This window comes from Lissotriton helveticus, chromosome 1_1 (assembly GCF_964261635.1).
Source record: "Lissotriton helveticus chromosome 1_1, aLisHel1.1, whole genome shotgun sequence".
Lineage (NCBI taxonomy): Eukaryota > Metazoa > Chordata > Amphibia > Caudata > Salamandridae > Lissotriton > Lissotriton helveticus.
In genome coordinates, this window is record NC_136057.1 from 146,078,831 (window position 1) to 146,093,643 (window position 14,813).

The window sequence follows — 14,813 nt, forward strand, 5'->3', positions numbered from 1 at the left end:
CCCATTCTCCAGCTGTCCACTTCACCTCACAGGCACCCAACATTCCAATCCGCATCATCACTCCAACATTCCATGCAGCACACAGCACATTCACACTGGCTGAACAGGTAGAGATATAATGGCAGGACATTCACATGAACAGGATACCACATATCCCCCTTTCTTATATAACAGACGTATAAATGAGAGGAACACAAATGCAGCTGAAACCCTGGAAGAAGATTTAGCAATAAGAACCATGAAAAGGAATAACAGAGAGGAACACAAATGCAGCTGACTAGATGCAATGAAGTGAACAAAAAGGAGAGAGCAGAAAGATAGGTGGAATTAAATGAAGTGGAAGGAATACATAAATATACCCAGATGGATATAACCCATCCTCACCTTCTAATACATTCAAGTCAATGAGTGACATAAGAAGCAACAAGTAGCAGATTGAGGTAAAAGCACCAATGACTACCCCCAAACACACCCACTGGCCAGACAGGCATGGATGGAGGGAGGACATAGCACAACGCGAACTAAACACTTGACTTACACACAGACACACAAAGTAGTGAAGGAAGGATCTTCTCCAAAACATAGAAGAAAGAGACTCACACTACAATAAGGGAAAGAATAAGTATGGGAAGACTAACAAAGAAATGTAGTCCAGATTCCACGGATGAGAAGAAGATAACACAGAACAAGGAGAAATTGAACTAGCAAGAAAACAGAGAAGATCCAGCACTTTCCCTACTGTTGCACTCACTGGAGTGGGAATAGTCATTTTTACCCCTTCACTATCCAGCAATTTCCTTACTGTTGCACTCAATGGAGTGGGAATAGTAATTTTTATCCCTCCTCTATCCAATACTTTCCCTACTGTTGCACTCACTGGAGTGGGAATAGTCATGTTTACCTCTCCGCTATCCAACATTGTCTCTACTGTTGTATTTATTGTGATGCGAAATGTATGTTTTACTTCAATTTTAATAGTTTAATTTTCCAAATAAATAATTCAAAAGTTTAAAAATTAAATAAAGATAATAGTTAATGAATTAATTTAAAGTAAATTAATGTATAAATTATTATGGGGGGCCATTACGATGGCAGACGGACTTCCGTCTGTCCGCCATCGTGCCGGTGCTTAGGACCGTCTGCCTGGATTGCGGCGGTCCTGCACACAAGATCATGATGTGACCGCCACTGTGGCCATTGCATCGTGTATCTCCGACATTGCGGCGGGTGCCGCTGGCTGCAGCACCCCCCGCAATGTCAGAGATTCTGTGTTTGAATTTCCCTGCAGCATGTGCAAGCACCAAGCGGTGCCTAACTCCTGGTGCAGGGAAATGTAGGGGGGTACCTTGGATACCCCCCCCAGTGCATATCCATCTCCCCAAACACAAGGGGGGCCCGCTACCTGCCCCCAAATGCAATCCCAGCCAGCCTGTGAATGGAAGTTTCACTGCCATACACCGGCTGGTGGCGATGCAGCATTGTAATATGGCGGACGGTGCCTGCTAGGCACCGCCAGCATATTGTTGATGCCAGGTGGGTCCGCCGGGCAATAGTAATGATTGCCTGTGACGGACCCGTGGTGGACGGACTTTGACCGCCATTGTAATTTGGCAGGTGGAGAAGTGCTTGCGGTTTCACCGCTATCATAATCAGCCCCGATGTTTTAAAATTAAGTTTATTTTTAATATTTAGTTGAAATGTATATTAAATGTAATAAATTTTGTTAAAGATAATATTAATATTTTATATTTTTAATATATATAATGTAATTTTATTTTTATTTTCAAATCGACATTTTTTACATCTATATTTTTAACTTCGATATTTTTGATTCAATATTTTTGTAATTAACTATTTAAGGAAAGGGAGTCTATATTTTTACTATCTACATTTTTACTTCAATATTTTACTATCGATATTTTTACTATTGATATTCTATTAGTGAACCCTCTTATAAACATTGACTAAACTAAGTCAAAAGCATGTCTCTGTGAAGTACCTTTGAAAATGATAAGCTGTGTGCCTTTGTACACCCTTCATTCTATTTAAGTGCTAGGCTTCTTATTGGTCCCAGGCAGGATGCTCCAAGAGAAGGAGGTCTGGTAGCCCCTTACCTTCAAATTTGTTATGGGGCTGGAATCTGATAAGCCCCCTCCACGCCTGCACGTTACTGCTCAAAATGGAAGTAGACAACGCGCAGGTGCTGGTGAATGTGTCTCAATGTCTGAAAACTGCACCTGGGCACAATTAGCATATTTCTGAGGAACTCAACCTCTTGACAGTGGAGACTGCATTCAACCTGTGAAAAGAGTGGTTAGACACCATCTACCCGCATGTACCCTCGACTTGAGCCCTGCTAAGGGAGTATTTCTGAACCATTGTATTGAATGTGGCTGTTTGAACTGCAGCCATGTTTTGTAATGCAAAGCACTCCTGCACCCTGCACTAACTGGTTCCATTATGGTACCAAGCATTTTAGCTTTCCTCAGACCTCTGTATAGTAATTTCTGCCCTTGATCGTGGAGTTGTTTGGACTGTAGCTGAAATTTGTTAGCAAGCACAGCCCACCGGCCATGTTGACGTTGTATCAGCTTTTTCTAGGTAAAAGATTTTTTTCCCAAACAACTTAGGACCTATAAAGCATAGATGTTCAATTAGAAATAGGTTGCCAGCTTCAAGTTTCTAAGGCTGGATCCATAACGGGCATCTGCCTGCTATCGCTGCCCCTGTGGAGCAGGCTGCAGCCTGCAATGCGTGGAATGTGACATCAATACGAATGCCCCAAGAGTTCCATATGTACTTGGGCATACACATGGTCAGTTCCCTCTCGCAAACAATCACAGAGGGCCCGATTCACAGAACTAACTTAAGACAAAATCCTAAACTTACTACTTTTGGTATTCACAGAAGTTAGGATTTTGTCTTAAGTTTGTCTTAAGACAGACTTAAGACAGACTTAAGACAGACTTAAGTTAGGATTTTGTCTTAAGTCTGTCTTAAGTCTGTCTTAAGACAAACTTAAGACAAAATCCTAACTTCTGTGGATACCAAAAGTAGTAAGTTTAGGATTTTGTCTTAAGTTAGTTCTGTGAATCGGGCCCAGAGAGTCTGGAAATCCTTCAATAGTAGCTGCGTAGCAAATGCTGCATAAGAACTGGCACACAGGGAAAAACTTGAGGATGCATTAGCTCTATTAAGAGAGCCTCCCACCTTCCTGTCAACCACGTACAGAAGATTAGAGTCCTCTGACACCAGGGAAGAAGATGATGTACTTGAAGATAATTTGATATTAGGGCTTCTTCAAATCTCTAAAGTTTTCTATGCATGGTTAAAAACTCTGTCTGTGAGTCGGGGCTCCCATCATTTGTCTCTTTTCACTTTATTGAGACCCCTCGCTTAAACATCTGACCTCCCTCTCATTCAAGAGCCTTGACAGGTATGTGTATTATTGGCAGGTTGCTTCTAGCGATGTAAGCCTCCCAACACTTTGATGGGTGAGGGGACAGTGGTAGAGTTGAATGAGAGAGGAAAGAAAAATTGGATCATTTGCCATATTGTCTTAGAGATATAGGAATCATAAACAGCTATGGGCAGAATACATTCTTTTTGAAACACAGATAAATCAATGCCCCTGTCGCTCTATCCCACCACACCCTCATCAAAAGACTCTGCCACATCGTGATGCAGGGAGACGCCCTCAAATAGATCACATTCTTACTCACAGAACAAACCCAGAAGATCCGCCTATCACCCTTCACTTTGGAGCCCGAAAGCATAATCTGTGAAGTTCCTTAAGGCTCATCCCTTAGCCCCACCCTGTTCAACACGTGCATGACACCCTTGCCAATAGGGTCAGAACCCACTGCCTCAACATCTTATCCTACGCAGACGACACACAGCTCATCCTCTCGCTCTCAGAATACCACTCCTGGATGTATGACGTTACAACGCATGCTTTTACCACACATGCTGTTACAACGCGGTTTTTACAACGCAAACCCTTACAACGCATAGCGCTTTGGGGTGCTGGATAGTGAATAGTTTAATTTACTATTCCAACTCTAGTCCCCGTGGACACTAGGGAAGGTGTTGGATAGTAAATTAAATCTATTCCCTATCCTAGAGCGCCCCCCTGCGTAATGCGTTGTAATGGTTTTCGTTGTAAAACCTGCGTTGTAAAAGCACTGCGTTGTAAAAGTTTCGTTGTAAAGGATGTTTCCCCCACTCCACCACCAGGACCAACTTCCACAACTGCATGATGAATGTTGCCGACTGGATGAAGATCAACTGCCTGAAGCTCAACATAGACAGGACAGAAGTGCTGATTTTGGGGACCAACACTTCTCCGTGGAATGACACCCGGTGGGTGGCCCTCCGAACTCGGACCCACACCAACAGTCCACGTCCCCCACCATGGCATCTTCCTGGACAGCAAACTCACCATGAAATGCCAGATCAATGTAGTCTCCTTCGGCTGCTCCCACACCCTCCACATGCTCTGAAAGATCACCAGATTATACATCAACACCAGGAAAGCCATCGCTCAAGCTCTAGTCACCAACTGGCTGGACTTTAGCAACACGCTCTACGACGGACTCACCACCCAACTCCTGAAGAGACTTGAGATGATACAGGCTCAGCCTCCAGACTCATACTCGACCTCCCCTTACTGTCCCACCTCACCCCCACCTCAGGAACATCCACTGGCTCTCCATGCAGGAAAGATGCCATTTCAAGATGCTGACACATGCCTACAACGCCCTCCATGACCATGGACCAGTATACAAGAGTTACTGCTTGAACTTCAACAAACCCAGCAGACACCTGCTCTTTGCCTGCTGTGCCCTCGCTCACACTCCCCACATCTGCCGAAGCGACAGTTGAGGATGCTCCTTCTCCTACCTCATCGCCAACCTCTTCCTGCACCTCTGAACAGCATCCTCTCTCCCATGAACCCAGAAAAGGACTCAAGACCTGGCTCTTCGACTGATCCCAGCAAGAACCCAGTACCTGGATATACTCACGGGTGATTAGCCACGCTCTATAAATTCAAGTTGATTGATTGATTGACTACGCTTACTCACAGGGAATTGCAACATTGTGCTTTTGTTTCAGCCCACGACTAGTATGTCAGTCTCACTGAGGAAAATAATGGGAAAAATGGTGTCCAAGAGGGTTCGCCGAACAGGGTTACTGCTCCACTTTTGTGGTCTCGGTCTTCCATACTGTGACACCATTTTCAGGAATATAGTAGTGGTCTCTTCACCTTTGAATGAGTCGGGAAAACCACAAGGTGGGAAGTCAGGAAAGGCACAGAATTTTGGTACATTTTCAATGCCACCTTCTTCTAGACCTTTTGTTACCCCCATCTCCCGGTACCAGCTGCTTATGCTTCTTGTCTCTTTCTCTCGCTCTCTCTGGAGTGATACCCGCTGCTCCTGACTCTCTAGTCCCTCACCTACTGTCAACTACCATCAGTTTCTAATTGCTCGGTTCAGTACCATGTCTGATCCTTCTGTCTTTGCTGAAATTCCTACTCTTCATGTTTCTCTTGTGCTTCTCCTGTCTCTTCCTCCAGTTTCTGAGTGCTCAGTCCATACCTTGTCTGATTCCTCTCTCTCTGCAGATGGTTCCACTCTTCCTCCCTCTCTAGTGCTTCTCCAGTCTCTTCCAATCAATATCTGATTGCTCGGTTCCTACCCTGTCTGAAACGCCTCTCTCTGCAGTGGTTTCTGCTCTTCCTGTCTCTCTAGTGCCTCTACTGTCGATTCCCATCAGTTTATGATTGCTTGGTTCACACTCTGTCTGCTGCTTTTCTCGCTGCAAAAAATCCAGCTCTGCTCTCTCTGGTGCATCTCCCATCTATTCCCTCAGTTTCTTATTTCTCGGTTCATACCCTGTCGGACCCCTCTCTCTGTCGCTCTCTGTCTCTCTCCTTCCTCCCTCTCTCTCACACACTCTCTCTCTCTGTCTCTCTTGCTCTCTCTCTCTCTGTCTCTCTTTCTCTGCAGAAGTGCCTGCTCTGATTTTAATTCCCCACCTCCCACGTTTCTACTCTCTGGGTTAATTGCAGTTCCATTGTCCTTCCTCTTTTTCCCAATAGGTGTGAAGGTTCTGTTCAGGGTTGGTCTGGTTCTGGTCCGGTTGGCACTTGGGTCCTCGGAGAAGCTGAAGCAATGTGGTGGCGTCCTTGAAACCCTGGAGCAGATGCGAAGTATCCCCTCTCAGCTGCTGCAAGAGGATTTCTTCATGACAGAGGTGGGAAAAACTGTTCCTCAGAGATGTGGGTAAACCTCTTTAGTGTGTCGTGAATTTTGCCTGGTAGATGAGTGGGATTTGTGCCTGCCACAGAGTCTATGGGGGAGATTTACCAAGATTTTGCTTCGTGTTTGCATCACAAAATTGACACAAAACGGTGCAAAATCTTTTTTCCTAATTAACTTTGAAATGAGGTAAAGTAATGCAAAGCAGCGCATTGCTCTGCTTCACGTTACTTTGCGGTGTGGGAGCGTGCCAAGGGTTGTGCATGGGCGTTCCCATGCAACCACCGAGGTTTCTCACGCTAAACCCAATTTAGTATAAAAAGTAGATAGGGTTTAGCATGATAAACTGCGCCCTTTTCAACTAGACGCAAGGAAGGAGAAATGCTTTCATTTCTCCTTCCTTTTCTGACTTTGCATGCGTGCTGCACTGAAGTTTGAGAAAAGGTTTACCTACTTGTCAAATTTGGTGTTTGTGTTCAGTACTTTAATAAGCACAAAAGGTGATGGGTGGGCTACTCGTATTAATCTTAGCTATTAGGTATTACTCAGAGACTCATTCCAATCCAGTACTGTTTAGCTTGTCTATGGGAATGCCATTAAAGGATGTGACCGACGATGTGCCAAACGGTGCTAGCAGTCTAGGATGGACAGTTGCGGAGCAGCATCATGTTTGATTTGCATATTGTGGTTCCTGTCCAGTGTAGCATAGTCATCCAAAAAAAGAAAATTGACTGGAATGTGGTCCTCAAGTATTTAACAGATACAGAGATTAATTAAAACATTCCACCCTTCCATATTTTAGTTTTTCTGTGCGTACAATACCTTGCTGTCATGGGTGACCAACCACTCACATTATTTGTCAAAAGGAAGGACCACACATAAGTTATCCATAGATGCTGCATCCTTTACAAATAGCATTAGAAGTTAGTCCATGACTTCAACAATGGCAAATTGATTTAACTGTCATTATGGAGGTTTCCGTAGGTTCTTGTGCATCTCTGTGAAGATGTACATTAGAGGTGCCTATGGGTGTGGACTCCTAAAAAAAGCCCTATTTTGGCTACCGGCCCCTCCTGAACTGCTTCTTCAGTCAGTCGTTTGAAATTCATTTGAGTATCAAACTCTTCATTGGTAAACAAACACATTGCTTATTTACTAGAGTTTTCTCTTCTGAGGGTGGTACATTTCCACCCTGATCGACTGGTTTTATACTGTTGGAAAGTGGGTTATTGGTAGGGGCAAATGTAGGTCTGCCACTGGCAATAAGGCCACTAACACATGATAGGAATCAGCATAGGTCTTACAAAAGTATTCCTTTGCTCAACCCTTGGTAACGTGGCTGCGAGCAGACAGGCTTAACTTCAAAGACAGGTATGTAAAGCATTTAAAAACACCATTTCAGTAAATAATTAAGACACAGCACAAAATAAAAATCCAACACCAATTTATACAAATAGGTAATATTTTTATCTTTTAAATGACACCAAAACGAAAATAATCCACTGTAGGGAACCAGAGATATGAATTTTTAAAGATAAGTCACTTTCTAGTGCTTAGAAACCAACAGTGCCCCTTTAAGTCATTTCGTTTTCTCTGTCAGGGACACACCTTTACAAATTGCTCTGAAGAATTCTCACCACTGTAGTGGGCCGCCTTCTTCAGCAAGCGGGGTCCAGTTAGAACACCTTCCTGGAGTTCTGCTTGCAGGTCCCAAAGTATCCAACACACAATCCAAGGTTCTGGAATCTCCAAGAGGGTCCTTGAAAGTGTGAAACTTCAATGCCGCAATCCACTTGAACAAAACCCTTACAAATCCACTGGTACTCCAGGCTTTGAATTCTTTGTGGGGCTGTCCAGGTGAGCTCTGTTAACCTGTAGGTTGCAGGGAGTTTCCACTCTTGATTCTTTTGGCAGCAAGGTAATCCACAGGGCTGTAGTTTCAGATGGTGCAGTGTTCATAGGTCATGCTTTAGAGTTCCTTGCACACAGCAAAATCTTCAGCAGGTCACTTCTTGCTTCATTCAGTTTCAAGCAGCAGATCTGGAGGGCTCTGCCCCTCTCAGACACTTATTCAAAATTCTCTGGGTCAAGCACCAGGTCACTGCTGACCAATGAGAGCAGGGCAACTCCTCCTAGTTATGACCACATCCTGTGGAGTGTGTCATTAGTTTGTCCCAGAGTGCATCATCCTTCCAAATATCAATGGCTGATTTTCCAGCAAGGAGGTAAGAGCTGGCTAAACACACCCCCTGGGATATCTCATTTCCATGGACCATCCCAGTAACATCTGCAAATACCTTTCTTAAGCCTAGTCCTGACTCTGGGTCATGACTGTCACAGTGGACTAAAACCCAGGCCTCCCCTCTTGCCTTTGAAGAGCGTAGTTTACGACGCCACCTCCTGGCCTGGCATTCCTATAGAACAGATCACTGCCCTCCCAGCAGCCTGGCTAATCCACTTAACTCTGACCAATCAGGGAAGACCACTGAAAGGCTAAATTTGGACTTACAAACAAGAAAGTCTCATAACTTATTGTATGTACACTTTAGGAGAAATTCAACAATATAATAGTGTTGGATTTACTACCACCATTCTGGGAAGTCTTTGAATGGTCCGGCTAGTCCTCTCCTATCAATATTTATTAATCAATCACTTCCTACCATGTTAACCTATGGGCCATGTGGTTTGCAATGGGGAAAATGACTTGCGCCACTTTTGTAGCACCAGGGCTTATAAAACCATATTTTATAAGTATTTCCCTAATTACTACCGGACCCCCTGTGCCACTAGGGGAGACTTCAGGGGTTCTGAATCTGCAGAAATATTGCAGATCACCCTTACCCAATTCTTCCAGCATCAAAGTCGAATTTGAGCACCTCTTTAAGACAATGTGGGGAGTGAAATGTAAAATTTCACTTTACCCAGGCTTCTAAAAACTCATTTTATAAGGGCGCTCCTTATAGATAACTGACCCCCCACCCCTGGGATACCTAGGGGTGACCCTGGGGGTCCCTAATATGCAAAAACATGGTAGGTGTTTAATTTTTAAGGGCCCCTACCCCCAAAGTCGAGTTTGGGCACAATTTAAACTGACCTCAGGCTTCAGCACTGCACACATGCTGATGCAGAGAATCTGCTGGCCTCTAAACTGCAATGCCCCAGGATACTGGAGACTGCTAGGTAGTTTCAATCCCCTGCCCTATTACATACTAGGAGCTTAGGTGGTAGGTCATGCCAACTACAGGGGTACCCCACCATACTATAGTGTATCCTAGTGTATGTTGGGTGTCTTAACTGTGTTCTAATGTGTTCCTTTTAGCTTGGCACTGGCCCTGGGCCTGGTTAAACAGAGCCCAGGGTCAGTCAGAGTCAGTTACCACCAGTTCCAGTCAGCAAAAGGTTAGGGGGTGCCCAGGGCACAGGATGACTTTGCAACATAGCCCCCCCAAACAAAAGGTGATGGGTTACTAACCTACACCCTGGTAGTCCTCATCGGTTAAGTGGAAAAACCTGGAAAGTCCATCTGCATTGGCATGGGCAACCCCAGGTCTGTGTTCCACTGTAAAGTCCATTCCCTATAGGGAAATGGACCACCTTAACAGCTTGGGATTCTCCCCTCTCATCTGCATGAGCCACCTGAGGGGCCTGTGGTCAGTTTGAACACGAAAGTGAGTCCCAAACAAATATGGTCTCAACTTTTTCAGTGACCACACCACTGCAAACGCCTCTCTCTCAATGGCACTCCACCTCTGCTCTCGGGGAAGAAGCCTCCTGCTAATAAAGGCAACTGGCTGGTCAAGGCTCCCTTCATTCAGCTGTGACAAAACTGCACCAATCCCTTGCTCTGAAGCATCAGTCTGAACTACAAATTCCTTTGTGTAGTCAGGGGCCAGTAACACTGGTGCTGAACACATAGCAGCTTTCAGAGTGTCAAAAGCCTTCTGATACTCTGGGGTCCAAATCACCTTTTTGGGCCTCTATTTAGAGGTCAGTTCTGTTAGGGGCCCCACAATGGTCCCATAATTTTGAACAAACCTTCTATAGTACCCTGTCAGTCCAAGGAATGCCCTGACCTGAGTCTGGGTAACAGGAGCTGTCCAATCCAAAATAGTTTGTATTTTAGCTTGGAGAGGCTGTACATGGCCCCCACCTACCAGGTGGCCCAGGTACACCACAGAACTCTGCCCTATTTGGCACTTGCTTGCCTTAATAGTCAGGCCTGCCTGCTGCATGGCCTGAAGCACTTCCCTTAGGTGGTTTAAGTGATCCCCCCAGGTAGAACTGTATACAGCTATATCATCCAGGTAAGCTGCACTGAACTGTTCCAAACCAGATAAGACCCTGTTCACCAACCTTTGGAAGGTGGCAGGTGCATTCTTTAATCCAAAGGGCATTACCTTGAACTGATAATGTCCCTCTGGTGTGGAGAATGCTGACCTCTCCTTTGCTCCATCAGTGAGGGCAATCTGCCAGTAACCTGAAGTCAAATCAAAACTACTCAAGTACTTAGCAGCCCCTAACCTATCAATGAGCTCATCAGCTCTAGGTATAGGGTGAGCGTCCGTCTTTGTGACTGCATTCAAACCCCTGTAGTTCACACAGAACCGTAACTCCTTGGGTCCCCCCTGAGGGTTAGGTTTAGGTACCAGTACCACTGGACTGGCCCATGGACTCTCAGACGGTTCAATTACCCCCAGCTCCAGCATCTTAGCAACCTCCGCTTTAATGCTGGCTCTGACATGGTCAGACGACCTGTACAGTTTATTTTGGACAGGTCGGCTGTCACCAGTGTCAATGTGGTGCACACACCACTCAGTGATGCCGGGGGTCAGAGAGAACAGGCCAGCAAACTGCTCCAGCACCTGCTTACAGTCTCTGTGCTGCTGGTCTGTCAACTTGGGAGAGAGCACAACTCCCTCCACTGACCCATCTTGCACATTAGTGGAGAGGAGGTCGGGCAAAGGCTCAGTTTCCTCCTCCACACCCTCATCAGTGGCCAGTAACATGGTCATGTCTGCCCTGTCATGGTGTGGTTTCAATCTATTCACATGCAGGACCCTGTGAGGGTTCCTGGGGGTGCCAAGGTCAACCAAATAGGTAACCTCACCCTTCTTTTTTTTCTAAGATTGGATAGGGCCCACTCCACTTGTCATGGAGGGCCCTGGGAGCCACAGGCTCCAACACCCACACCAACTGTCCTGGAGTATACTCAGGCATAGTAGCTTTTTGATCATACCAGTGCTTCATTAGCTCCTGGCTGGCCTCCAGATTCCTGTTTGCCTTGTACATGTACTCTGCCATTCTAGATCTCAGGCCTAGCACGTAATCAAGCACATTGTCCTTAGCTTCTTTAAGGGGCTTCTTTAAAAACTCTCTTAGCAGGCTCAATGGCCCCCTCACAGGGTGTCCAAACACCAACTCAAAAGGACTGAAACCAACCCCTTTCTGTGGCACCTCCCTGTATGCAAACAGTAAGCATGGGAGGAGAACATCCCATCTCCTCCTGAGTTTCTCTGACAACCCATTTATCATGCCTTTAGGGTTTTGTTGAATCTCTCAACAAGACCATTTCCTTGTGGGTGATAGGGGGTGGTGAACTTGTAGTTGACACTACACTCATCCCACATAGCAGTCAGATAGCTGGACAGGAAGTTCGTGCCCCTATCTGACACCACCTCTTTTGGAAAACCCACTCTGGTGAACACACCAAGCAGTGCTCTAGCCACCGCAGGTGCATCAATGGTTCTAAGAGGTATGGCTTCAGGGTATCTAGTAGCATGGTCAACTACCACTAAGATATACCTATTCCCTGATGCAGTAGGTGGGTCTAGGGGACCAACAATGTCCATCCCCACCCTTTCAAAAGGAACCCCAACCACTGACAGTGGTATTAGGGGAGCCTTTGTCTTGCCCCCTGCCTTGCCACTGGCCTGACAGGTGACACAGGAGCTGCAAAACTCCTTTACCTTTTCAGACATATTGGGCCAGTAGAAATGGTTCACCAGCCGGTTCCATTTCTTTGTCCTTCCCAAATGTCCTGCCAAGGGGATATCGTGACTCAAAGTCAGGAAGAAATCTCTGTACTTCTGGGGCACCACCAATCTCCTGGTGGCCCCCTCCTTGAGGTTTCTGGACTCAGTATAAAGCAGTCCATCTTCCCAGTAGAGTTTGTGAAACCCACTGTCACCCCCCTCCTCTTGGTTAGAAGTAATCCGCCTCAAGCTCTCAAGGGTGGGACAGTCACGCTGTCCCTGACTGAACTCCTCTCTGGAGGGTCCACCTGCTCCTGTAAGTTCTGCAAAATCTGACAGCTCTGGCAGGGATGGAGTCCCTCCCTCAGAAGCCAGATCCTCCCCATCAGGGTTAGATTCTTCCTGCACCTCTGGAGTTCCCTGGGCTGGCTCACCAGGCCCAGTGCCCTTGTCCTTGGATGCTTGGCCCTTTGTTCGAGGGTCCAAGTGTCCAGCCCCTCCCTTCTGGCTAGTCTGTGACCTAGTCACAGCACATACCCACTTAGGGAGCTCCAATATTTTCATATGGAGTCCTCTCGCCACATCTGACCACGCAGAGGCTTCAAGATCATTGCCCAGTAAACACTGGACTGGGAGCACCTTTGACACAGCTACCTTCATAGGGCCTGTCACACCTCCCCATTCCAAATCCACCACAGCCATGGGATGGAGTTTGGTAGTGCTGTCTGCATATGTCACCTGGTGATATTCACCAGGTAACAACCTCTCTGGGGGCACCAGTTCATCCAGGACCAAGGTTACACTAGCCCCAGTGTCTCTGAAAGCCTCCATCTCAATCCCATTCACTTTAGGGCTCTGCCTGTACTTGTCCATGTTTGGAGGTAAGGCAGCAAGGGTGGCAATACTCAACCCACCCAGGGACACTAAGGTTGCTTCCACCACCTGCCTGTTTTGTACACCACCCTCCACCCCTACACTGACACTGCCAATCCCTGTGGATGGCCCCTTAGGGGGGAGCTTCTTGGCGCTGACAGCATCTCCCTGCTTATGCCCTGGCTGGTTACAGTCAAAGCACTTACCCACCTTTGAGGGATCAAAGAACCTACCAGGCTTTCCATGAAACCCCCTCCCTTTGAATTTGGGTTGGCTCGGGGCCCCCCTCCTTGTGCAGGTTTTTGTGGGTCTTTGGAGGACTCCTTAGGATTTTGACCTTCATTTCCCTGGGCTTTCCCCTGGGGAGGGACCTGTCCTCCTTTCTTCTGGTCACCCCCCTAATGCTGAATGGAAACCCGGGTTCTCACCCACTCATCAGCTGATTCCCCCAGCTCTCTGGGGTCAGTCAACTTAGAGTCCACTAGATAATGGCGTAACTTCTCTTCTGCACAATGAGTCAAAATGTGTTTCTTCAAAAACAAATTATACAATCCCTCATATGTGTCAACTTTGTTACCAACAATCTAGCCTTCCAGTGCCTTTACTGAAACGTCCACAAAGTCTACCCAAGACTTTGAACTCAATTTCTGCGTGCCTCTAAAGTTCACCCTGTACTGTTCTGGAGTCAGACCAAATCTCTTGACTAAGCATGCCTTCATCTGCTGGTATGATTCTGCATCCTCTCCCTTCAGGGTCAGGAGCCTATCCCTCCCAGCTACTGGAATCAACTCCCACAGGAGTGCACCACAATACCTAGAGTGAACCCTACTCATTTTAAGGGCCCTCTCAAAAGCTGCTAGCCACTTGTCAATGTCATCTCCCTCAGTGTACTTGGGTACTATGCCTTTGGGAAGTTTAGGTTCAAATCTACCACCCCTAGACATTTCAGCATCTTCTTCACTTTTGCTGCCACCATTCCTTTTCTCCTCCCTCTCCCATTTTCTCTTAGCCAATTCGAATTGCTCTTTCTCCAAGGCAATCAACTCTAATTGAGCCTGAAGCTGTCTCTCTGCAAGGGATAGTAGTGGTACATGAGTAAGGGACCCTTCCCCACTCCCACCACCACCTTGATTCACCTGGCTAACACTAGTCACAATGGGAAAGGTCTCATCCTCACCCCCTCTCGGGTGAGGTTGGGGGGAACATCTTCCCACCCCCTTGGGTTCTCCTCCGCTGTCCTGGCCCAGGCCTTTAGGGACTCAAGCAACCCTGCCTTCCTCGTTTTCTTTGCAGGACACAGTCCCCTAAGCCTACACTGTTCCCTAAGCTCCGCCATCTTAAACTTGGACAGTTTAGCCAGATCCAGCTCCATGGTTCCCTAGTTTGGGGTCACAAAAACTAGGCATAATAGACTTAGAACAATTTGGAAAAATCAAAACAATGGATTAAAAACAGTTTAGTCCAAATTCGAAAAATCAAACTCAAAAGTTTTGCTCTAAGGCAATTTAGAGGATTTTTATAATCTTAAATTATTCACTGAAAGGTGTACTTTTTAAACACAAGTCCTCATCCACACCGCTTAACACCAAATGTTGGAAAGTGGGTTAATGGTAGGGGCAAATGTAGGTCTGCCACTGGCAATAAGGCCACTAACACATGATAGGACTCAGCATAGGTCTTAGAAAAGTATTCCTTTGCTCAACCC

General features: G+C 46.3%; 1 protein-coding gene across 1 annotated transcript in view; it reads left to right on the forward strand.

Annotated features, from left to right (window-relative positions):
- Nucleotides 1–14,813, forward strand: part of TBC1D10C (TBC1 domain family member 10C) — a 185,753-nt gene that overhangs the window by 151,106 nt on the left and 19,834 nt on the right. The window contains exon 9 of the mRNA XM_078659202.1: nucleotides 6,104–6,258. Coding sequence (XP_078515328.1) covers nucleotides 6,104–6,258 — 155 coding nt within the window. The remainder of the gene's footprint in view (nucleotides 1–6,103; nucleotides 6,259–14,813) is intronic.